Genomic DNA, 26,646 nt, shown 5'->3' with positions numbered 1-26,646 from the left:
GATAAATAAATGTATTTTTCTTGGTCAATCTTCTGTTTATACCTCTCCTGTGTTCGGTGGCTTTTAATATGGAAAATTCACAGGACATTTTCCCCGGGACTTTTATTTTGACACAATTCAAGGCGGAGGGTAGAGGCGTGGCTAGCTTCACAATGCTCATTGATTGGCTCTAAATATCCCGATGGCCTCTCCCCATTTTCCATATTCTGGTCAGCTGAGGATTCGGTCAGTCATGTGACTGACATCTGACATGACACAATAGTGTAATGAAAAGTGTTGTCATTGTGAAGTTCTTGTGAACAAGTCGGGATGATGGGGTTGACGAAAACAAGCGCTTGCAGCGTTGTGTTGCTACTTGTCGTGGCAATTGATACAGGTAAGTAGTTAGCTCTGTCGAGTAATTGTGTTTCAAATGGTTCAATTCCAGTTTGAATACTAACTGCGCCGTTATCCAAACATGCTTGAATTCACGACGGTGACTCCACAGAGTTTAGTCCGCTAAGTACGGTGACTCAGGCTCCAGCAATCAAATTGATTAAATCGATGAATGTGCTTTACTTGGTTGTGTTTCATGTCAGCGTTCAATGTGAAAGCAAAAGTTGTCTAGCTACTATGTTAACGTTTTCCTGATCAGAAACCCCCCACTGCGCTGTTCCACGACGTCTACTGCAGCAATCAGGGCTGGGGATTTTGCCATTAGACTGCATTTTAAGGCCAACCTTAGCATTTTTAATAACATCACTTCAATGTCTCCAAATCTCCAACTCTTGTATGCAGGGTTCTCGAATCCCCTAAAATCTAAAGAATCCTGGGGATATGTTGACGTACGCGAGGGGGCACATATGTTCTGGTGGCTTTACTATGCTGACAGCCCGTCCGCCAGCTACTCCCAGCTGCCTCTCGTGATGTGGCTGCAGGTGAGTAACTTTACACTCCACTAGTCTACACTATACTACTCTCTTACCTAATCTAGAAGTGAAGTGGGTAACCTTACACTACACGACTCTTACCTAGCTACAAGTGGGTAACCTTACACTACACGACTCTTACCTAGCTACAAGTGGGTAACCTTACACTACAGGTGGTTGGGAGGGTAGGCTCATGATAATGACTGGTGCGGAACTGTAAGAGATACATCCTCTACCATCCCTCCCTCTGTAAGATATACATCCTCTACCATCCCTCCCTCTGTATCTCTTACAGGGAGAGGGAGGGTAGAGGATGTATCTCTAATAGTGGTACATGTCTCCATTCCAGGGAGGCCCGGGAGGATCAGGCTGTGGCTTCGGGAACTTTGAAGAGATCGGACCCCTGGACAGAGACCTTGAGCCTAGGAAAAACTCCTGGGTAAACCTCACACACACACACACGGCTCATCAATGGAAAGTGGATGTCAGTGTTTAAGGTGTGTGTGTGTGTTTTGCCACTGCAGGTTCAGTACTCCAGTGTATTGTTCGTAGATAACCCGGTAGGAACAGGCTTCAGCTACACGGACTCAGACGAGGCCTTCGCTACTGACGTGGCTACGGTCGCCTCCGACATGCTGGTGCTGCTCAAACAGTTCTTCAACAAGGAGGAACAGTTCCAGGTGGGTTCAGCTTCACACGGGTCGGCTCACCAGGGGTGAGTTTCAGAACGGTGTTCAGCTTCACACGGGTCGGATCACCAGGGGTGAGTTTCAGAACGGTGTTCAGCTTCACACGGGTCGGATCACCAGGGGTGAGTTTCAGAACGGTGTTCAGCTTCACACGGGTCGGATCACCAGGGGTGAGTTTCAGAACGGTGTTCAGCCTCACACGGGTCGGATCACCAGGGGTGAGTTTCAGAACGGTGTTCAGCTTCACACGGGTCGGATCACCAGGGGTGAGTTTCAGAACGGTGTTCAGCTTCACACGGGTCGGATCACCAGGGGTGAGTTTTAGAACGGTGTTCAGCATCACACGGGTCGGATCACCAGGGTTGAGTTCAGAATGGTGTTCAGCTTCTAATTCAGTGGAAACTGTGCCGGAAGGACCAGTTGGAGAACGGTGTGATTATGGAGGCACAGAGGGAGATTGTGTATGGCAGGGGTTAAAGGTCTCGTCACTGCGACAGATTTCCGTCATGTGGATGACGCAGGAGGTTTGAGTAAGAACAAAACAATATATTTTTTAGGGGGGGGGTTATTATTTGGGGAGAAGAGAAAAAACCTCTAGGCCACACTGGAACATCTAAAACAACATAGAAAGAATGGAGAAATGATGATGGACTTATATATTTTCAAATAACTGCTATTTTTCTGTCCCGCAAATTTGATTTTGACTAATAAATCGGTCATAAAATAAATAATCTTTGCGGCCCTCTGAATTTCGAAATCCCGATGTGACCCTTGAGCTGAGATCGACTTAAAGAGCAACTGCCCCTAAAAAACGACTTGTCATTTAGAAAACCGGTCTGTGGCATCGATATGAGTCAAACATTTATTCTACTGTCACAATGTACTACGAAGTGTGTATAGGATAACTTGTCGAAGCCGATCTCGTCCAAAATAGTTTTGTGAGACTTGTTGGTCGTGACTGCATCACAACGTAAATGCATGTTGGATTTGTTTCAATCTTGCCCACCGCTGGCAGCACACAAGTCATCATCAATTCAGAGGGCAGCTGCATGCAACTCAATTGTAATGACAGTGGTAAATGTGGGTTTACCTTAGATATTCCTATGGTGCTAGTTGGGCACTATCGGTAAATTACACAATGTACACGGGACAATATGTTTAACATTTCCAATAGCTCCAAATTACAATTTAAACCTCAAACTATCTATAAATTGTAGAAATTCATATACAAATATTGAAAGCATTTAATGAGAACTAAAAGATGTGAAAATATTGTCTCATTTACATCAGGGAATTTGAAAGGGCCCTAACCAGCCCAAGAGATTGGCTATCCAAAGTCAAACCAATTTTGCCATGGTCGCACACCCACCGGTTCAAGCTAATTGGCTAAATAATTTGGGTAACTCTTCCCACCTGCGAACACAAGACGACAACCAGGTCAAACCATACCCTGTAACCAACTCGTGTTTGAATTCAGTCATGGGCTGCTAGCATTTCTTAATGAACCAAATCCAAATCAGGAAGTGCAGTCCCCCTTTTAAGTTTCAGTCCTGGGATTTTGTTGTTGCTTAAACTCGTGTGTGTGTGTGTGTGTGTGTGTGCGCGCTGCACAAGTTTTGCCATTTTTCAAATGGTCACACCCATATTGATCAGACCACACCAAACAGGAGAAAACATACCTCAAAGGCTCAGTTTCTGAGGAAACGTTTCATTCAGTACAAACAGTCACGCAAATGTTGAACCGAACTGAACGCACCCCAGGAGTCTCCTCTAGGGAGGGAGGGAGGGATGTATTGGAACAGGGCTGTAGTATTGGCTCAAACTACTCAATGCATTTACATTTATTTTTAACCTATTGTTATTTTATTTTGTCTTCTCCAGAGCGTGCCCTTCTACATATTCTCAGAGTCCTATGGAGGGAAGATGGCTGCCGCGATCTCACTGGAACTCACTAAGGTAGGCACAAATTACTTCCCCAATGGCATCCTATTCCCTGTACAGTGTATATGGGCTGTGGTCGAAAGCAGTGCACTGCGAAGGGAGAAGGGGAGCCATTTGGGATGAGAACCTACTGTCTCTGCTGTGGGGGAACCTTTTCCAGTTCTAACACTTGGTATGTAAGTGAATAGGAACCACGCATGGAGAAACTGGTAGCTCAGTTGTACCTGACTCGATAATGGAACAGGGTTTTCAAACTAAAGACTGATATTCCCTGTCATGTGTTGAGCCATGCATGACACAGAGAGGAACTAATGACTGGTGCTAAGTTGGGGCCTACTTCCTCAAACCTCTACCCTGTCAGCACAGTACCTTGGGTTCCTGTCTGTCTCGGTCTTTCTGGCTGTCTCTGTCTCTCTCAATTCAATATACTTTAATGATATGGGAGGAGTTGTGCCTCTTGTCTATAGATATTCAAGAGAATAATTGACTGATTTAATTCCTGGAATAATTCATTGATCTGATTTGATTACTGTATTATTGGCTGTATGTTTGTTTTACTCCATGTGTAACTCTGTTGTTGTATGTGTCGAACTGCTTTGCTTTATCTTGGCCAGGTCGCAGTTGTAAATGAGAACTTGTTCTCAACTTGCCTACCTGGTTAAATAAAGGTGAAATAAATCAAATTTGGTTATCCTATCCAAATGAATCTGAGGGTCACCATTTAAGGGTTGGATTGGAGCCCTTTTGAATAAACTTTATCAGTAGTTATCACTAGCCGTTATACCATTTAATCCTATATCAACATAGTTATCACTAGCCGTTATACCATTTAATCCTATATCAACATAGTTATCACTAGCCGTTATACCATTTAATCCTATATCAACATAGTTATCACTAGCCGTTATACCATTTAATCCTATATCAACATAGTTATCACTAGCCGTTATACCATTTAATCCTATATCAACATAGTTATCACTAGCCGTTCTACCATTTAATCCTATATCAACATAGTTATCACTAGCCGTTATACCATTTAATCCTATATCAACATAGTTATCACTAGCCGTTATACCATTTAATCCTACATCAACATAGTTATCACTAGCCGTTATACCATTTAATCCTATATCAACATAGTTATCACTAGCCGTTATACCATTTAATCCTACATCAACATAGTTATCACTAGCCGTTATACCATTTAATCCTACATCAACATAGTTATCACTAGCCGTTATACCATTTAATCCTATATCAACATAGTTATCACTAGCCGTTATACCATTTAATCCTATATCAACATAGTTATCACTAGCCGTTATACCATTTAATCCTATATCAACATAGTTATCACTAGCCGTTATACCATTTAATCCTATATCAACATAGTTATCACTAGCCGTTATACCATTTAATCCTACATCAACATAGTTATCACTAGCCGTTATACCATTTAATCCTATATCAACATAGTTATCACTAGCCGTTATACCATTTAATCCTATATCAACATAGTTATCACTAGCCGTTCTACCATTTAATCCTACATCAACATAGTTATCACTAGCCGTTATACCATTTAATCCTACATCAACATAGTTATCACTAGCCGTTATACCATTTAATCCTATATCAACATAGTTATCACTAGCCGTTATACCATTTAATCCTATATCAACATAGTTATCACTAGCCGTTATACCATTTAATCCTATATCAACATAGTTATCACTAGCCGTTATACCATTTAATCCTATATCAACATAGTTATCACTAGCCGTTATACCATTTAATCCTATATCAACATAGTTATCACTAGCCGTTATACCATTTAATCCTATATCAACATAGTTATCACTAGCCGTTATACCATTTAATCCTATATCAACATAGTTATCACTAGCCGTTATACCATTTAATCCTACATCAACATAGTTATCACTAGCCGTCATACCACTTAATCCTATATCATCAATAGTCTTAATGAACAGTCAATTACTCCATTATCATTCTGAAGTCGTCAAGCTCTGAAACGTCAAGAACCCAATCGCTCACAAATTAACTCAACGCCAAAAAGAAATCAGTTTGAAGGTTTTATTTACTAGACTAAATGAGGTAGTTAATGGAATATCATAAACAGGGTAAAACGGAATACAACTCAGTCATTGAGGGGAGAATCTCCACAGGTCAATATCAATGAATTCCGTTCTCAATAGTACATTCACCAGACTTGTAATCAGCTGATGGTGCCACATTCTGGTTTCCCTTCTGAACTGGCTACGATTAATGTCTCAGTCCAGGACATGTAAAGTCTATTAGAGTTGTCTTGGTTATTTCTCTGATTTCCCCCGGCATGTCTGGTGAACTCAGTCTATTGGTCTTGAATGAGCAACAGTGGGTTCCATCAGGGTCCTCTGGGGGGTTGATTTGCTTCTCTCTGCGTAGGAAAAATTCTCGTCGATCGGTGTTTGGTTTCCAAGGAGATGGGCTCATTCGTTCAAAGGGTGTGGCCTCGACAAAACTTGATCTGATGTCTGTTACCAGATCCTGTCATTTTATAGGGATACTCAAGAGGACGGGCTCTAGTAGCCTTGACAACGTGGCACGGGAACGCCCACCGTTGATTCAGAGAAACCCCGCACATTTTCAAAGTTCATATGAGGATAAGTGTCCACGACACAGTTTTCTTGTACAGAAGTTCTGCAGTCTCTGCCCTGAAATGCGTAGCCGGTCGGTACCCAGCACTGGTTGTGTAAAGGTGTGTACATTCATGCAAAATACCCGTTATGTTGCTTTTCTGACGTTGGAGGATCAGAAGGGAAATATCACATTGCTCCGAGTTATATCAACGTGTCCTGAGTCTGTCAGTTTTTTATAAAATAATTTGTTCTTAACTGACTTGCCTAGTTAAATAAAGGTTCAAATAAAATAGTAGTGTTTAAGAAAACGTGTTTACTTTCTCATTTTGCGCTACTGGCGCCATTTTCTCTGTCACAAAAAAATGGGACGAAAAAGTCTGACTCTTTCTCTCTTTCAATACACACCTCTCTTGGTACACACCTCTCTTGGTACACGTCTCTCTCGGTACACGTCTCTCTTGGCTCTCAAGCCTGGCTGGTGGTAAACCCATGCCGATCACAAGGTGTACTGCTGACAGACTGTCTTCTGACCTCCTCAGGCCATTCAGTCGTAAAGGTAGAGCAGTTTATTCGTCTTGTGATAGCTTGAAATACAGAACTGTAAATCTGGGATGTAGCACTCTGTTCTCCATCAACCCCAACTGAGGGGGGACTTCACTTCATCAAATCAAATCAAATTTATTTATATAGCCCTTCGTACATCAGCTGATATCTCAAAGTGCTGTACAGAAACCCAGCCTAAAACCCCAAACAGCAAGCAATGCAGGTGTAGAAGCACAGTGGCTAGGAAAAACTCCCTAGAAAGGCCGCAACCTAGGAAGAAACCTAGAGAGGAACCAGGCTATGTGGGGTGGCCAGTCCTCTTCTGGCTGTGCCGGGTGGAGATTATAACAGAACATGGCCAAGATGTTCAAATGTTCATAAATGACCAGCATGGTCCAATAATAATAAGGCAGAACAGTTGAAACTTCATAAACTCTCGGCACCACAAAAGTAAAACTTTTCCACTGTCAAAGTCAACGTGTAACAACGATGGTCAACTAAAACTTGGAATATACTGGGCTGTTAGTGATGAAGCAATAATAATTATCTTTATGGTGGTAATAATATTAACAGCAATTACAATACATAATGAGTTTTCTGGTACCCGTTGTAAAATGACTGTTAGTAATGGCATGTTAATGACTAGTAATTGTGTGTTTGTCTCTCTCACTCACCAATTTGTCTGTTGTTCTAACACATCTCTCTCTCTCTCTCTCTCTCTAGGCTGTAGAAAAAGGAACCCTGAAGTGTAACTTTGCCGGAGTGGCTCTGGGAGACTCTTGGATCTCTCCACTGGGTCAGTATTTACCTCCGAGCACGGAACATCTGAACGCCCACTTAGAGCATCAGGACGCCCACTTAGAGCATCAGGACGCCCACTTAGAGCATCAGGACGCCCGCTTAGAGCATCAGGACGCCCGCTTAGAGCATCAGGACGCCCGCTTAGAGCATCAGGACGCCCGCTTAGAGCATCAGGACGCCCGCTTAGAGCATCAGGACGCCCGCTTAGAGCATCAGGACGCCCGCTTAGAGCATCAGGACGCCCGCTTAGAGCATCAGGACGCCCACTCAGAGAACACCAGAACACCCACTTAGAGCATCAGAACATGACTTTTCCCTTGTGAATATCAGATCATGTCTGATAGAACCTTCATCAGACAGCTGTTTTAAAAGTCAGACCACTCTGTACAACACTGTATTGGCTAGAAAGGTTTACTCTAACCCTGAAACGCCTGAGATTTACCACTAGTGTCCAGTTCAGGCTCACTAACCACACGTGAACACGCTGCGTACCAAATGCCACACTATTCCCTATATAGTGTACTACTTACGTCAAGAGCCCTGTGGGCCCTGGTCAACCGTAGTGGCCTAACAGGAAATAAGGTGTAATTTGGTACTCCGCTGTTGTTCCCTGTGGGGGTCATGTGACTGACTGAACAAACGGTTAATCTACTGCTGCAGGTTTCTCCTCTTGTAAAAACCCTGGTCTGGATGGCTCAGTCTGGATGGCTCGGTCTGGATGGCTCGGTCTGGATGGCTCGGTCTGGATGGCTCGGTCTGGATGGCTCGGTCTGGATGGCTCAGTCTGGATGGCTCAGTCTGGATGGCTCAGTCTGGATGGCTCAGTCTGGATGGCTCAGTCTGGATGGCTCAGAACAGCTTCATGCATGAGGGGGTTGTTGTACTGTTCAGGTCAAAGTCACCAGGGGTGTGTTCATAAGTGCACGCCCGTAGCAAACTGTTTTTGCAACGTGAACACGCATTTCTTATTGGAGAAGTTCAGGTAGGTCCTCTTTCGGTTTCAGCCCTCGTTCTGCGTTGTTCCACCCCCCCCCTGGCTAGCTAACCAGTGTGTTCCCTACTGACGGTGTAATCCTGGGTAGTGTTCAGTATGGCACCACTGTATTGGACGAGTCCAGGTAGCCCCCTTCCGTTTCGTTATTGTCCCATTTGGTGCCTAATGAACTGCACAGCAAAGCAAACTTTCTTCTCCTCTTCATCTGCAGACTCTGTTATGACCTGGGGTCCTTATCTGTACACCACGGTGAGTCACACACACACACACACACACACACACACACACAGCCTAGTAAAATGCGTTTTCCATGTTTACAGGCACATTTAGCTTTTGATGTGTTTTACATTCTATGTAGTTCTTTCTGCAGACGGGGTTGTTTAAAGTCTGGAGAATACTAAATGCAGCTTGTTTTGGTACCTGGGTATTGTAGTTTTTCTCTTCGACTGTCTCCCCATTGTCCTCCAGTCCCTGCTAGATGACTACGGCCTGCGGGAGGTGAACAGTGATGCGTGTTGGGTAATGTAGTTCTCTGACCCGTCTCCCCTTTGTCTTCCAGTCCCTGCTAGATGACTACGGCCTGCGGGAGGTGAGCAGTGCAGCAGAGGCGGTGAAGCAGGCGGTGGATCAGGGGCAGTACCTGAAGGCCACAGAGCTCTGGTCTGTCACTGAGAGTGTCGTGGAACAGGTCAGTGGTGTTGGTGTGAATCACTGAGAGTGTCGTGGAACAGGTCAGTGGTGTTGGTGTGAATCACAGAGTGTCGTGGAACAGGTCAGGCAGTACCTGAAGGCCACAGAGCTCTGGTCTGTCACTGAGAGTGTCGTGGAACAGGTCAGGCAGTACCTGAAGGCCACAGAGCTCTGGTCTGTCACTGAGAGTGTCGTGGAACAGGTCAGTGGTGTGTGTGTGTGTTGGTGTGAATCACAGAGTGTTGTGGAACGGATCAGTGGTGTTGGTGTGAATCACTGAGAGTGTTATGGAACAGGTCAGTTTTGTGTGTGTGTGTGAATCACTGAGAGTGTTGTGGAACAGGTCAGTTTTGTGTGTGTGTGTGAATCACTGAGAGTGTTGTGGAACAGGTCAGTTTTGTGTGTGTGTGTGAATCACTGAGAGTGTTGTGGAACAGGTCAGTTTTGTGTGTGTGTGTGAATCACTGAGAGTGTTGTGGAACAGGTCAGTTTTGTGTGTTGGTGTGAATCACTGAGAGTGTTGTGGAACAGGTCAGTTTTGTGTGTGTGTTGGTGTGAATCACAGAGTGTTGTGGAACGGATCAGTGGTGTTGGTGTGAATCACTGAGAGTGTTGTGGAACAGGTCAGTGGTGTGTGTGTTGGTGTGAACGCCATGGTCATTCAGCTCCCGTCTGATTTTCAGAACACAAACGGAGTGAACTTCTACAACATCCTCACCCAGGAACCTGATGAGGAGATGTCCTCCGTGGCTGGAGAAGGATTCCTCTGTAAGATGCCTTTTCAGTTCCGTCTTTTAAACGAGAGAATAATAACAAACAAAAAACAGGTTTATTTGAACATCCTGGTACATATATGCAGAAACATACATAAAATATGTTGTCATACAATATTTAAAACACAAGTAAAAAAGGTTTTGATACAAATGATACAGTCTGTGAAAAGATGGTCCTTTACTAGATTACACCGTCACTTCCTGTTTATTAAGTTGGTTTACTTTCCGTGGTCCCTCCCACAGCCCTGCTGATGAGGCATCACATTAGCCCCCTCCACCGCCAATCACTGAGCCAGTTGATGAACGGGCCAATCAGGAAGAAGCTGGGAATCATCCCTCAGAACGTCACCTGGGGAGGTAAGACACTGCTACTGGGTCAAAAAATGGATTCATTTAAAAAGTGCTTCTTTGTTTTAAAGCTGCAATTATTTAACTTTTTTGGCAACCCGACCAAATTCACATAGACGTATGTTTTATAAATCTCTCATTCTACTTGAAAGGAAGTCTAGGAAGCGGTAGATCTATTCTATGTGTGCTATTTCTATGCGTCACATTCTTAAGTTACATTTTTTGCATCTTGGACACCAGCTTCAAACAGCTCAAATACAATATTTTTGCTTATGGAAAGCTATTGCACCATGCTTTAGATGGTACAATGATTCTCTACACAATGACTGTTTTGTCACAAACTGAAATTAGGCAAACTATTTAAAAAAGATGTATAGAAAAAAAATTGTAACCAGGAAATGGTTGTATATTGTACCTTTCTTTAGAAATACATGTGCCCTCCTCTCTGATCTCTCTCTCTCTCTCTCATATCTCCCGCTCCACTTCTCAATCTCTCACTCTCCTTCCCCCTTCCCCCCTCTAGGTCAGGCTGAGGCAGTGTTCAGCAGCATGTCAGGTGACTTCATGAAGCCAGTGGTGGACGTGGTGGATCAGCTGTTGGATGCTGGGGTCAACGTCACCGTCTACAACGGACAGCTGGACCTCATAGTGGACACCATGGGTCAGTGATTCCCCTAGCTAGAGTTGTTTACAGGCGGAGGGGCTCAGAATCATCATGCCACACTTACATTTTCTAGTGAAATCTGTTGAAGCATTAACAGTGGAGACCGGGGAGGTATCGCCAGGGCTGGGGAGGTATCGCCAGGGCTGGGGAGGTATCGCCAGGGCTGGGGAGGTATCGCCAGGGCTGGGGAGGTATCGCCAGGGCTGGGGAGGTATCGCCAGGGCTGGGGAGGTTACTTTCTGAATGGAATCAGTTAGTAGCAGCTTGACAGGCTGATGTGGATCTGGACGGGGGCTGATGTGGATCTGGACGGGGGCTGATGTGGATCTGGACATATTATTTTTCATCAGCAGGAATCCGATTGTGGTCTTCTTAATTAAAGTGGTATTGACAGGATGGACTGGAGCACATTATTACCAAGGAGGAGGAGTTTAGAATGGAAGAACTCCCTCAAACTGTTATTCCACAGGCTGGGATCCACCACAGGCTGGGATCCACCACAGGCTGTTATTCCACAGGCTGGGATCCGCCACAGGCTGTTATTCCACAGGCTGGGATCCGCCACAGGCTGTTATTCCACAGGCTGGGATCCGCCACAGGCTGTTATTCCACAGGCTGGGATCCGCCACAGGCTGTTATTCCACAGGCTGGGATCCGCCACAGGCTGTTATTCCACAGGCTGGGATCCGCCACAGGCTGTTATTCCACAGGCTGGGATCCGCCACAGGCTGTTATTCCACAGGCTGGGATCCGCCACAGGCTGTTATTCCACAGGCTGGGATCCGCCCACAGGCTGTTATTCCACAGGCTGGGATCCGCCACAGGCTGTTATTCCACAGGCTGGGATCCGCCACAGGCTGTTATTCCACAGGCTGGGATCCGCCACAGGCTGTTATTCCACAGGCTGGGATCCGCCACAGGCTGTTATTCCACAGGCTGGGATCCGCCACAGGCTGTTATTCCACAGGCTGGGATCCGCCACAGGCTGTTATTCCACAGGCTGGGATCCGCCACAGGCTGTTATTCCACAGGCTGGGATCCGCCACAGGCTGTTATTCCACAGGCTGGGATCCGCCACAGGCTGTTATTCCACAGGCTGGGATCCGCCACAGGCTGTTATTCCACAGGCTGGGATCCGCCACAGGCTGTTATTCCACAGGCTGGGATCCGCCACAGGCTGTTATTCCACAGGCTGGGATCCGCCACAGGCTGTTATTCCACAGGCTGGGATCCGCCACAGGCTGTTATTCCACAGGCTGGGATCCGCCACAGGCTGTTATTCCACAGGCTGGGATCCGCCACAGGCTGTTATTCCACAGGCTGGGATCCGCCACAGGCTGTTATTCCACAGGCTGGGATCCGCCACAGGCTGTTATTCCACAGGCTGGGATCCGCCACAGGCCACAGGCTGTTATTCCACAGGCTGGGATCCGCCACAGGCTGTTATTCCACAGGCTGGGATCCGCCACAGGCTGTTATTCCACAGGCTGGGATCCGCCACAGGCTGTTATTCCACAGGCTGGGATCCGCCACAGGCTGTTATTCCACAGGCTGGGATCCGCCACAGGCTGTTATTCCACAGGCTGGGATCCGCCACAGGCTGTTATTCCACAGGCTGGGATCCGCCACAGGCTGTTATTCCACAGGCTGGGATCCGCCACAGGCTGTTATTCCACAGGCTGGGATCCGCCACAGGCTGTTATTCCACAGGCTGGGATCCGCCACAGGCTGTTATTCCACAGGCTGGGATCCGCCACAGGCTGTTATTCCACAGGCTGGGATCCGCCACAGGCTGTTATTCCACAGGCTGGGATCCGCCACAGGCTGTTATTCCACAGGCTGGGATCCGCCACAGGCTGGGATCCGCCACAGGCTGGGATCCGCCACAGGCTGGGATCCGCCACAGGCTGGGATTCCACAGGCTGGGATCCGCCACAGGCTGCTATTCCACAGGCTGGGATCCGCCACAGGCTGCTATTCCACAGGCTGGGATCCGCCACAGGCTGCTATTCCACAGGCTGGGATCCGCCACAGGCTGCTATTCCACAGGCTGGGATCCGCCACAGGCTGTTATTCCACAGGCTGGGATCCGCCACAGGCTGGGACCCGCCACAGACTGTTATTCCACAGGCTGGGATCCACCACAGACTGTTATTCCACAGGCTGGGATCCACCACAGGCTGGGACCCGCCACAGACTGTTATTCCACAGGCTGGGATCCACCACAGGCTGGGACCCGCCACAGACTGTTATTCCACAGGCTGGGACCCGCCACAGACTGTTATTCCACAGGCTGGGATCCGCCACAGACTGTTATTCCACAGGCTGGGATCCGCCACAGACTGTTATTCCACAGGCTGGGATCCGCCACAGACTGTTATTCCACAGGCTGGGATCCGCCACAGACTGTTATTCCACAGGCTGGGATCTGCCACAGGCTGTTATTCCACAGGCTGGGACCCGCCACAGACTGTTATTCCACAGGCTGGGATCCGCCTCAGGCTGTTATTCCACAGGCTGGGATCCACACTATGCATCTGTTGCAAGATCACGTTTTGTTTACTGGTTGTCCACTGGTCAGTTTAAACATCTTCAATTCAACCATTATTGGGTTACAATACACATTTGTGAACAGCAATCCACAACAACCACAATCCTTATGGCGCAAATATCTAAATGAGAGAGCAGCCATGTGATTCACATCAATGCGCTATGAAGATCTCATAAGTGATATCCGTGTCACCGTAGACAACACCACTGCTGTCATCCTGACATCCAAGCGTTTATTCAGGTTGGATAATCTTTGGATGCCGACAGCAGTCGTACCATTGGAAGACATAGCTTGGACTGTAGTTTACAAAAGCCCATTTCTGCTCTTTTCTCGCAAATCCATCAAACACATTTGGTTTGTTATCACAGTGGTTTCTGATTGGTGGGCATCATCTGGCATGTCATCGTGGTTTCTGATTGGTGGTCACATTAGGATAGTCATCATAGTGGTTTCTGATTGGTGGTCATCATTGTGTCGTAGTGGTTTCTGATTGGTGGTCATCATTTGGTGTGTCATCATAGTGGTTTCTGATTGGTGGTCATCATTTGGTGTGTCATCATAGTGGTTTCTGATTGGTGGTCATCATTTGGTGTGTCATCATAGTGGTTTCTGATTGGTGGTCATCATTTGGTGTGTCATCATAGTGGTTTCTGATTGGCGGTCATCATTAGGTGTGTCATCATAGCGGTCTCTGATTGGTGGTCATCATTAGGTGTGTCATCATAGTGGTCTCTGATTGGTGGTCATCATAGTGGTCTCTGATTGGTGGTCATCATCTGGTGTGTCATCATAGTGGTTTCTGATTGGTGGTCATCATTTGGTGTGTCATCATAGTGGTTTCTGATTGGTGGTCATCATTTGGTGTGTCATCATAGTGGTTTCTGATTGGTGGTCACATTAGGATAGTCATCATAGTGGTTTCTGATTGGTGGTCATCATTGTGTCGTAGTGGTTTCTGATTGGGGGTCATCATTAGGTGTGTCATAGTGGGTTCTGATTGGGGGTCATCATTAGGTGTGTCATAGTGGGTTCTGATTGGGGGTCATCATAGTGGTTTCTGATTGGCGGTCATCATAGTGGTTTCTGATTGGCGGTCATCATAGCGGTTTCTGATTGGCGGTCATCATTAGGTGTGTCATCATAGCGGTCTCTGATTGGTGGTCATCATTAGGTGTGTCATCATAGTGGTCTCTGATTGGTGGTCATCATAGTGGTCTCTGATTGGTGGTCATCATCTGGTGTGTCATCATAGTGGTTTCTGATTGGTGGTCATCATTTGGTGTGTCATCATAGTGGTTTCTGATTGGTGGTCATCATTTGGTGTGTCATCATAGTGGTTTCTGATTGGTGGTCATCATTTGGTGTGTCATCATAGTGGTTTCTGATTGGTGGTCATCATTTGGTGTGTCATCATAGTGGTTTCTGATTGGCGGTCATCATTAGGTGTGTCATCATAGCGGTCTCTGATTGGTGGTCATCATTAGGTGTGTCATCATAGTGGTCTCTGATTGGTGGTCATCATAGTGGTCTCTGATTGGTGGTCATCATCTGGTGTGTCATCATAGTGGTTTCTGATTGGTGGTCATCATTTGGTGTGTCATCATAGTGGTTTCTGATTGGTGGTCATCATTTGGTGTGTCATCATAGTGGTTTCTGATTGGTGGTCATCATTTGGTGTGTCATCATAGTGGTTTCTGATTGGTGGTCATCATTTGGTGTGTCATCATAGTGGTTTCTGATTGGTGGTCATCATTTGGTGTGTCATCATAGTGGTTTCTGATTGGTGGTCAGACTGTCTCAGGTGGAACAAAGTTAAACTTACACCTTTTTTTCAATGTGTCAGATTTTTACGCAAACATTATTTCTGAATTTAAAAGTAATCTGAGTGATCTAGTTTTTCAAAAGTTTCTGTAGTCATCTGATTATATTTTAGCTGGTAACGGATTAGTTTATATTTTTTATAATCCGTTACTCCCCAACCCTGGCTATAGTGCGGTCAACCATTAATCAATATTACCATTAATACATTGACTATTGGTCCCTGATACTTTCATGCATGAGGATTGTTGATTGGATACAGATGATCAATTGATCACTGATTTGATTTTTGTCCAATCACAGGTCAGGAGCAATGGGTGAAGCAGCTGAAGTGGGTGGGGCTCCAGAGCTTCAGCCAAATGAAATGGACTGCCCTCGATGACCCCGCCTTCCCGGGTGTGACCGGCGCCTTCTACAAGACCTACAAGAACTTCTCCTTCTACTGGATCCTCAAGGCTGGTCACATGGTGAGGAAACCGAAACATGTGTCCTAAAATCTCTCTTCTTTTCAACATTTATTAGCTTTTCAAACGGGGTCAAGCATCAGAGTTGGAACAGGAATAATGATCTCTCCTTTTCTCCCAAAGTGCAACCTTGTTTTACTTCCCTTTTATGGGTTTGGAAACAAACTGACTGGTTTATGGAAACATCCTCTATAGCCCATGCCTACATCAATCTGTTGTTTTTACAATGGGGGAAGAGTAGTGAATGAGTGTACACTTCAGGAGGGAGAGATTATTGGGACGTGAACCCTAGTGTCAGAGTAGGAAGGTGATATGCAGAAGATTGAACCCCAGTATTCAGTCATTATAGCCTTTTCATTGGGAATATCTCAATTGCGTCCTCTCTCTCCTTCTCAAAGCCTGTTGGAGGAGAAGATGAGAGGGGAGGGGCCTCTGGCTTTCTCATCCAATGGGTTTTTTGAGAAGGAGACAAGGAGAAATATTATGTAATTGAGATCTTCCCCTAGTATCCCTTGTTTGTCTTGCACTCCCATGATTCATTGCTCTCTCTCTCTGTTACCAGATCCCCTCGGACCAGGGACCCATGGCACTGCAGATGCTGAAGATGATCACACAGCAGGACTGACACACACACACTCGCACTTAATAACACACACACATACCGCACACACTAGAGCTGGACGATATGGAGACCAACAAATCCAGATTGTGATATATTTCCTTTTTTTAAAATTTGTTGCAATATTGTTAAATCAGTTATTTTGGGGGGAGGTAAAGCTGGACCACATGGACTAAAAGTCCTAATGTGATGAATGGAACTATAGTGTTTTTAATGGTTAGTTACTTTACACTAGCAAAGAGCTAATAAGAGCATCTTCTGTAAGATGAGGGAATGACAGCGTCTGCTAAATGACACATTTTTAAATGTAAATTAGTGGCAGGGCTCTAGACGGTGTGTTTCCAGGGCCAGGTAAGACAACTGAGATGGTAGACTACCATTCAAAAAGTAAGATATTCCCATGCCACATATCCAGGGAAGGAATGGTTGATGTGCAACCTGTCAAAAGGATCCACAATGATCACATTTTATTTTGGCCTCTTCAGAGAATTGGCTGACATCTTTGTGCCTATTGGACTGTAGGCGATATGATTCACCACCTGAGGAAGGGCGACATCAAAACACTAAGATTACTAACCGTAGATGTGATATTGTTGCTAGGTAACCACGTAGGCTGATGTCCTACAGGAACTTCCCAGCTCTAGGCCTAGGCTACTTGATGTAGGTCTTATTCACTGCAAATGGCGCGCTCCACGAGAAGGGTGTAATTGCGGCTCGCAATTCTGGGCGTTACTGCATGTGGTCATTCCTTCATCTGCAGGAACCCCTCTTTTTTATAGTTCTATTGGTCCATTATTAAGTTAGGACTGTGATCGAGAGGCGGGAGGTGGGGGTGAGCCAGTTCAGTAGGGGGGGCGGTAAATGAACCGTAACGTTGGAGGCCAACCGCCGATAAACCCCACCTTCGCCCTGTCGGACATTGCTTTCCTGCAGTTCTGTTAACGACGTCGATGGCAGGTGTTTGGCAGGCGGGAGAGAAGGACACTGTGTGCCAGCTAGGACTCTGTTACACAAGGTGGGAGGCAGCGGTAACTGGTTGGTTGGTAGCTAGCTAGGACTCCGGTACACAAGGCGGGAGGCAGCGGTAACTGGTTGTTTGGTAGCGAGCTAGGACTCAGTTACACAAGGCGGGAGGCAGCGGTAACTGGTTGTTTGGTAGCGAGCTAGGACTCAGTTACACAAGGCGGGAGGCAGCGGTAACTGGTTGTTTGGTAGCGAGCTAGGACTCCGTTACACAAGGCGGGAGGCAGCGGTAACTGGTTGGTAGCTAGCTAGGACTCATGTACACAGAAGGCGGGAGGCAGCGGTAACTGGTTGGTAGCTAGCTAGGACTCCGTTACACAGAAGGCGGGAGGCAGCGGTAACACTGGTTGGTAGCTAGCTAGGCCACAGGTAGTTTCGTTCTCCCCTCATCATAATTTTATTTCCCTTTTGACCAACATTTTTAAATCTTCTAGAATATCAAGTGACCCTCAAGCATGAAGATCAAGACTAACCTACTTCATGGTGATTTGTTTGACAATCAGAAGAAAACCAGTCATGATGTTGTGTTCATGCCACATTAAAAGGTCATACATTTTCACAGTTAAATGACATGTCTTCACACAGAGGAAGTCCCATGAAGAAAACATATGTGTCTCCTTATGGAAATCAAATGCCAGTTCGACTGATTCATCCTGGTGCCAGCCCTGAGGGACAGGCTGAGACTTTTCATAGCAGGAAACAACAATGCATAGACTATTACTGTTGACCAGGTAATGGTTCTAGAACAATCCACAGGAAAGTTGTGTAGCAAAATTCCCCCCAAAGAATGATTCTAGAACAATCCACAGGAATGTTGTGTAGCAAAATTCCCCCCAAAGAATGGTTCTAGAACAATCCACAGGAACGTTGTGTAGCAAAATTCCCCCCAAAGAATGGTTCTAGAACAGTCCACAGGAACGTTGTGTAGCAAAATAACCCAAAATGTATGCAAAACGATTTGGTATGAGGAAGATGGTGTCTGTAATTTTTGGTTTATCGTCCCAGCTCTAGTACGTGCACACACACACACACACTCTCTGATGCCAGCTGGAATGGCTCTCCGTCGGATTTAAGGCAATCAGGAAGAATCACCAAATATAACCGACTGCTCAGTCCAGCATCATAGATAGATTGATCTCTATCTCGTACCATTACTGACGACCAACTGCTCAGTCCCACATCATCCATACTGTACCATTATCCACCACAAAATCTGCTTCCAGACTGGTGCACTATATAGGGAATAGGGTGCCATGTCAGATTGTGCACTATATAGGGAATAGGGTGCCATTTCAGATTGTGCACTATATCAGTGTTCAGCTCGTCTCTTGCAGCAATATCTCTGGTCCAGGGTGTTTTTTCCCCGGCTTCGCTCTTCACTATTGAAAGACACCCTGCACCAGAGCTACTACAGGGAATACGGACTGGTACTCAAAAGATCTGTTGATTTAACTGATTGATTTTCTTTTGTAAATTTGAGCGTGAGAACAATAAATAAAAGCTTTTTTTTTTTCTAAATAGTGTGCCTGTTTGAATGCTTTGGTGGAGATTTGTTGACTAAAATATGAAACTAAGTCTTTAATTCTGTCAGACATTTCTAAACTGTCCTCCATGTTGTTTTGTCAAACAGAACTCTGTAACCAACATGGAACGCTGTAGTGGAAATGTTATGACTCAACAAAATTCAGAATGTATCTATTTTTTTTAGTATCTTTATTGATGCTTCAATTCATTTAGCATGTGGTGTATAATCTTTTTCTAGATAAAAGGATGCGTAGCGTGTAGTTTAAACGCGTTGCTTTTCTCCTTAGAAAAAATAAAAGGGTGTGTGTCACTTCCTGTCACATCCTCTGGAAATCCGTAATGGGAGGGGCCACAGCCTCCTTCGTTCTCCGATTAACGTATTGACACGCTCCTTGACCACTTGGTTTCTGGGTCGCAGAGGGGAAGGTCTTTTGCCCAATTGGGGAGTCTCTCTCTATGTATCGGGGAATCTCTATGTTCTGCTTGAAGTATCCTTCCCTTGCTCTGCACAGGAAGGGCTGCAGATGTCGGCTCAATCAGGAAGTACCTACAGCGCGCTTCATGTTGAATTCTGGCCTTGAGTTCCCCTAATTGTTCTGGGAAGATAATTATATATATATATATATTTTTTTTAATACTTTCTTGACTAGAAAAAAATGGTTAACTCTATAGGTGACTAGGAGATCACATCACTACAAACTAGCTTACTGACTGGCCAGGAAGTAGAGTAGTAGTACATCCCAAATGGCACCCTATTCCCTATATAGTGCACTACATTGGCCAGAGCCCTATGGGTCCATGTAGTGCACTATATAGGGAATAGGGTTCAATTTGGGACAGCCAGTACATTGCTACCCTTTCAGTGTCTTATGATTGGTCCGTCCTCTCCTCAGTATAACTGAGACTCCTCCTCCCCCATTGGGACTCAGGAACACGGAAGCCCTCCCGGGACACGGGTTCCACCACCAGTTCTAGAAGACCTGGAGGTTCTGGAACCGTCAGCTCGGTCACCCGGAATAAGGGGCAATAGGCTCGGCCAATCAGGGCCAGCTTGCCAGATGGGATCCGGGGGTCTGGACCCCTCAGCCGGCGCCAGTACACCAGGAAGTGGCGTACGAGTTGGGCAGGGTAACGCCAGCGCAGGGTGGCGTTGAGATTAAGTTTATTGGCGCCCCTCAGCCACACCACGTCATAGAGACACACACTCTGCACTGGGAGGGGAGGAACGGAGAGGGACTCAGCATCCAGGATCTGGGGGGGAGGGAGACAGACATCTTATAATCACTTTTATAAATGATTGAAATGAACAAACAGTTACAACATATACTGAACAAAAATATAAATGGAACAATTAAAGATTTTACTGAGTTGAAATGAATCAATTCATTAGGCCCTAATTTATGGATTTCACATGACTGGGAATACAGATATGCATTTGTTGGTCACATATATACACTATATATACAAACATATGTGGACACCCCTTAAAATTAGTGGATTCAGCTATTTCAGCCACACCCGTTGCTGACAGGTATATAAAATGTAGCACACAGCCAAGCAATCTCCATAGACAAACATTGGCAGTAGAATGTCTTTCCAAAAAGACAGTCGGCCCTGCTAGAGCTGCCCTGGTCAACTGTAAGTGCTGTTATTGTGAAGTGGAAACCTCTAGGAGCAACAACGGCTCAGCCGCAAAGTGGTAGGCCACACAAGCTCACGTGGTGAGTGGTGTAAAGCTCGCCGCCATTGGACTCTGGAGCAGTAGACGCGTTCTCTGGAGTGATAAATTGCGCTTCACCATGGGGCGGCAGGTAGCTTAGTGGTTAGAGGGGCGGCAGGTAGCCTAGTGGTTAGAGGGGCGGCAGGTAGCCTAGTGGTTAGAGGGGCGGCAGGTAGCTTAGTGGTTAGAGGGGCGGCAGGTAGCCTAGTGGTTAGAGGGGCGGCAGGTAGCCTAGTGGTTAGAGGGGCGGCAGGTAGCCTAGTGTAGCCTAAAGTCATTTAGTTATTTGGCCAAGTCATTATCATTTGTTATGATAATAATCTATATAAAGTCCAGTCATTTGTTAGGATAATAATCTATATAAAGTCCAGTCATTTGTTATGATAATAATCTATATAAAGTCCAGTCATTTGTTAGGATAATAATCTATATAAAGTCCAGTCATTTGTTACGATAATAATCTATATAAAGTCCAGTCATTTGTTATGATAATAATCTATATAAAGTCCAGTCATTTGTTATGATAATAATCTATATAAAGTCCAGTCATTTGTTACGATAATAATCTATATAAAGTCCAGTCATTTGTTAGGATAATAATCTATATAAAGCCCAGTCATTTGTTAGGATAATAATCTATATAAAGTCCAGTCATTTGTTATGATAATAATCTATATAAAGTCCAGTCATTTGTTAGGATAATAATCTATATAAAGTCCAGTCATTTGTTAGGATAATAATCTATATAAAGCCCAGTCATTTGTTAGGATAATAATCTATATAAAGTCCAGTCATTTGTTATGATAATAATCTATATAAAGTCCAGTCATTTGTTAGGATAATAATCTATATAAAGTCCAGTCATTTGTTACGATAATAATCTACAGTATATAAAGTCCAGTCATTTGTTATGATAATAATCTATATAAAGTCCAGTCATTTGTTATGATAATAATCTATATAAAGTCCAGTCATTTGTTACGATAATAATCTATATAAAGTCCAGTCATTTGTTAGGATAATAATCTATATAAAGTCCAGTCATTTGTTACGATAATAATCTATATAAAGTCCAGTCATTTGTTATGATAATAATCTATATAAAGTCCAGTCATTTGTTAGGATAATAATCTATATAAAGTCCAGTCATTTGTTACGATAATAATCTATATAAAGTCCAGTCATTTGTTACGATAATAATCTATATAAAGTCCAGTCATTTGTTATGATAATAATCTATATAAAGTCCAGTCATTTGTTATGATAATAATCTATATAAAGTCCAGTCATTTGTTACGATAATAATCTATATAAAGTCCAGTCATTTGTTACGATAATAATCTACAGTATATAAAGTCCAGTCATTTGTTAGAATAATAATCTATATAAAGTCCAGTCATTTGTTACGATAATAATCTATATAAAGTCCAGTCATTTGTTATGATAATAATCTATATAAAGTCCAGTCATTTGTTATGATAATAATCTATATAAAGTCCAGTCATTTGTTACGATAATAATCTATATAAAGTCCAGTCATTTGTTACGATAATAATCTACAGTATATAAAGTCCAGTCATTTGTTATGATAATAATCTATATAAAGTCCAGTCATTTGTTAGGATAATAATCTATATAAAGTCCAGTCATTTGTTATGATAATAATCTATATAAAGTCCAGTCATTTGTTACGATAATAATCTATATAAAGTCCAGTCATTTGTTATGATAATAATCTATATAAAGTCCAGTCATTTGTTATGATAATAATCTATATAAAGTCCAGTCATTTGTTATGATAATAATCTATATAAAGTCCAGTCATTTGTTACAATAATAATCTACAGTATATAAAGTCCAGTCATTTGTTATGATAATAATCTATATAAAGTCCAGTCATTTGTTACGATAATAATCTATATAAAGTCCAGTCATTTGTTACAATAATAATCTACAGTATATAAAGTCCAGTCATTTGTTACGATAATAATCTATATAAAGTCCAGTCATTTGTTATGATAATAATCTATATAAAGTCCAGTCATTTGTTATGATAATAATCTATATAAAGTCCAGTCATTTGTTATGATAATAATCTATATAAAGTCCAGTCATTTGTTAGGATAATAATCTATATAAAGTCCAGTCATTTGTTATGATAATAATCTATATAAAGTCCAGTCATTTGTTACGATAATAATCTATATAAAGTCCAGTCATTTGTTATGATAATAATCTATATAAAGTCCAGTCATTTGTTATGATAATAATCTATATAAAGTCCAGTCATTTGTTATGATAATAATCTATATAAAGTCCAGTCATTTGTTACAATAATAATCTACAGTATATAAAGTCCAGTCATTTGTTATGATAATAATCTATATAAAGTCCAGTCATTTGTTATGATAATAATCTATATAAAGTCCAGTCATTTGTTATGATAATAATCTATATAAAGTCCAGTCATTTGTTAGGATAATAATCTATATAAAGTCCAGTCATTTGTTACAATAATAATCTACAGTATATAAAGTCCAGTCATTTGTTACGATAATAATCTAGAGTATATAAAGTCCAGTCATTTGTTAGGATAATAATCTATATAAAGTCCAGTCATTTGTTACAATAATAATCTACAGTATATAAAGTCCAGTCATTTGTTATGATAATAATCTATATAAAGTCCAGTCATTTGTTATGATAATAATCTATATAAAGTCCAGTCATTTGTTACGATAATAATCTATATAAAGTCCAGTCATTTGTTACGATAATAATCTAGAGTATATAAAGTCCAGTCATTTGTTATGATAATAATCTATATAAAGTCCAGTCATTTGTTACGATAATAATCTACAGTATATAAAGTCCAGTCATTTGTTATGATAATAATCTATATAAAGTCCAGTCATTTGTTACGATAATAATCTATATAAAGTCCAGTAATTTGTTATGATAATAATCTATATAAAGTCCAGTCATTTGTTATGATAATAATCTATATAAAGTCCAGTCATTTGTTATGATAATAATCTATATAAAGTCCAGTCATTTGTTAGGATAATAATCTATATAAAGTCCAGTCATTTGTTACGATAATAATCTATATAAAGTCCAGTCATTTGTTATGATAATAATCTATATAAAGTCCAGTCATTTGTTATGATAATAATCTATATAAAGTCCAGTCATTTGTTATGATAATAATCTATATAAAGTCCAGTCATTTGTTACGATAATAATCTATATAAAGTCCAGTCATTTGTTATGATAATAATCTATATAAAGTCCAGTCATTTGTTACGATAATAATCTATATAAAGTCCAGTCATTTGTTACGATAATAATCTATATAAAGTCCAGTCATTTGTTAGGATAATAATCTATATAAAGTCCAGTCATTTGTTATGATAATAATCTATATAAAGTCCAGTCATTTGTTATGATAATAATCTATATAAAGTCCAGTCATTTGTTAGGATAATAATCTATATAAAGTCCAGTCATTTGTTATGATAATAATCTATATAAAGTCCAGTCATTTGTTATGATAATAATCTATATAAAGTCCAGTCATTTGTTAGGATAATAATCTATATAAAGTCCAGTCATTTGTTACGATAATAATCTATATAAAGTCCAGTCATTTGTTAGAATAATAATCTATATAAAGTCCAGTCATTTGTTACAATAATAATCTACAGTATATAAAGTCCAGTCATTTGTTATGATAATAATCTATATAAAGTCCAGTCATTTGTTATGATAATAATCTATATAAAGTCCAGTCATTTGTTAGGATAATAATCTATATAAAGTCCAGTCATTTGTTAAATTAGATGCACGTGTGAAAGTGAAACATTTGTTAAAACACTATAAAAGACAGAGATAATGGGAAATCCAATTGAGAGATGGCTGATCTTGCCCTGTTTGAGGATTTACACACGCTACATTTAGCAGACCGCTTTTTAGAGACCGGTGGGACTTTTTTCCCCCAGAAAGTACAGATTGGCTCATCAGATATCGTTTCCCGAAAACCAACCTTATAGGATTACCGAGGATTTAAGAGCTACTTTAGAAAGGCAAACACATGCCGTTCCGGTGCACATCCAAGTGCTGTCCACCCTTTGGGGGGGTTTGGCAACGAGCACTTTCACCGGGAACTTGCCGAGCGGCATCTCCCAGCCCTCGATGAGCCGACGTTTCAGATGCAATCATCAGCTAAACAAAACAGGTTGAAGTCAAGAGGGGTTTCTTTTCCATCAGGGTTCCCAGATAAGGAACAGAGAACTAGACGGCCCCCACGTCGCCATTAAAAGCACCACGTCCCAAAACAAGTTCATCGACTGGATGTGAACAGGAAATGCTTCCTCTATTAATGTGCAGGTGAAAAGGTTATGTGAGGATCAAAAGACGCTGCTGTATGTGGTGGCCAGGTGGGAAGAAGGACTGGTTCATTCTGCTGTATGTGGTGGCCAGGTGGGAAGAAGGACTGGTTCATTCTGCTGTATGTGGTGGCCAGGTGGGAAGAAGGACTGGTTCATTCTGCTGTATGTGGTGGCCAGGTGGGAAGAAGGACTGGTTCATTCTGCTGTATGTGGTGGCCAGGTGGGAAATACGACTGGTTCATTCTGCTGTATGTGGTGGCCAGGTGGGAAGAAGGACTGGTTCATTCTGCTGTATGTGGTGGTGAGGTGGGAAGAAGGACTGGTTCATTCTGCTGTATGTGGTGGTGAGGTGGGAAGAAGGACTGGTTCATTCTGCTGTATGTGGTGGTGAGGTGGGAAGAAGGACTGGTTCATTCTGCTGTATGTGGTGGTGAGGTGGGAAGAAGGACTGGTTCATTCTGCTGTATGTGGTGGTGAGGTGGGAAGAAGGACTGGTTCATTCTGCTGTATGTGGTGGTGAGGTGGGAAGAAGGACTGGTTCATTCTGCTGTATGTGGTGGTGAGGTGGGAAGAAGGACTGGTTCATTCTGCTGTATGTGGTGGCCAGGTGGGAAATACGACTGGTTCATTCTGCTGTATGTGGTGGTGAGGTGGGAAGAAGGACTGGTTCATTCTGCTGTATGTGGTGGCCAGGTGGGAAATACGACTGGTTCATTCTGCTGTATGTGGTGGCCAGGTGGGAAATACGACTGGTTCATTCTGCTGTATGTGGTGGCCAGGTGGGAAATACGACTGGTTCATTCTGCTGTATGTGGTGGCCAGGTGGGAAATACGACTGGTTCATTCTGCTGTATGTGGTGGCCAGGTGGGAAATACGACTGGTTCATTCTGCTGTATGTGGTGGCCAGGTGGGAAATACGACTGGTTCATTCTGCTGTATGTGGTGGCCAGGTGGGAAATACGACTGGTTCATTCTGCTGTATGTGGTGGTGAGGTGGGAAGAAGGACTGGTTCATTCTGCTGTATGTGGTGGTGAGGTGGGAAGAAGGACTGGTTCATTCTGCTGTATGTGGTGGCCAGGTGGGAAGAAGGACTGGTTCATTCTGCTGTATGTGGTGGCCAGGTGGGAAGAAGGACTGGTTCATTCTGCTGTATGTGGTGGCCAGGTGGGAAGAAGGACTGGTTCATTCTGCTGTATGTGGTGGCCAGGTGGGAAATACGACTGGTTCATTCTGCTGTATGTGGTGGCCAGGTGGGAAATACGACTGGTTCATTCTGCTGTATGTGGTGGCCAGGTGGGAAATACGACTGGTTCATTCTGCTGTATGTGGTGGCCAGGTGGGAAATACGACTGGTTCATTCTGCTGTATGTGGTGGCCAGGTGGGAAATACGACTGGTTCATTCTGCTGTATGTGGTGGTGAGGTGGGAAGAAGGACTGGTTCATTCTGCTGTATGTGGTGGTGAGGTGGGAAGAAGGACTGGTTCATTCTGCTGTATGTGGTGGCCAGGTGGGAAGAAGGACTGGTTCATTCTGCTGT

General features: G+C 43.4%; 2 protein-coding genes across 2 annotated transcripts in view; one reads left to right on the top strand and one right to left on the bottom strand.

Annotated features, from left to right (window-relative positions):
- Positions 1 to 214: 214 nt before the first annotated feature.
- On the top strand, positions 215 to 16,654 carry LOC139422352 (retinoid-inducible serine carboxypeptidase-like). Its single transcript, XM_071173555.1, has 13 exons — positions 215 to 376; positions 778 to 917; positions 1,258 to 1,347; positions 1,433 to 1,588; positions 3,479 to 3,553; positions 7,450 to 7,522; positions 8,733 to 8,770; positions 9,081 to 9,209; positions 9,895 to 9,979; positions 10,228 to 10,341; positions 10,856 to 10,993; positions 15,669 to 15,832; positions 16,392 to 16,654. The coding sequence occupies exons 1-13, from the start codon at positions 310 to 312 to the stop codon at positions 16,452 to 16,454; spliced, it is 1,332 nt and encodes a 443-aa protein (XP_071029656.1). The 5' UTR covers positions 215 to 309; the 3' UTR covers positions 16,455 to 16,654.
- A 2,966-nt stretch (positions 16,655 to 19,620) lies between these two features.
- The window catches only part of LOC139422351 (cytosolic endo-beta-N-acetylglucosaminidase-like), a 30,433-nt gene continuing 23,407 nt past the window's right edge, over positions 19,621 to 26,646 (bottom strand). Inside the window, exon 14 of the mRNA XM_071173554.1 lies at positions 19,621 to 20,246. Coding sequence (XP_071029655.1) covers positions 19,863 to 20,246 — 384 coding nt within the window. The 3' untranslated portion in view covers positions 19,621 to 19,862. The remainder of the gene's footprint in view (positions 20,247 to 26,646) is intronic.

The sequence above is a fragment of the Oncorhynchus clarkii genome, chromosome 12 (assembly GCF_045791955.1).
Source record: "Oncorhynchus clarkii lewisi isolate Uvic-CL-2024 chromosome 12, UVic_Ocla_1.0, whole genome shotgun sequence".
NCBI lineage: Eukaryota > Metazoa > Chordata > Actinopteri > Salmoniformes > Salmonidae > Oncorhynchus > Oncorhynchus clarkii.
This window is presented reverse-complemented; position numbering and strand designations above follow the sequence as displayed.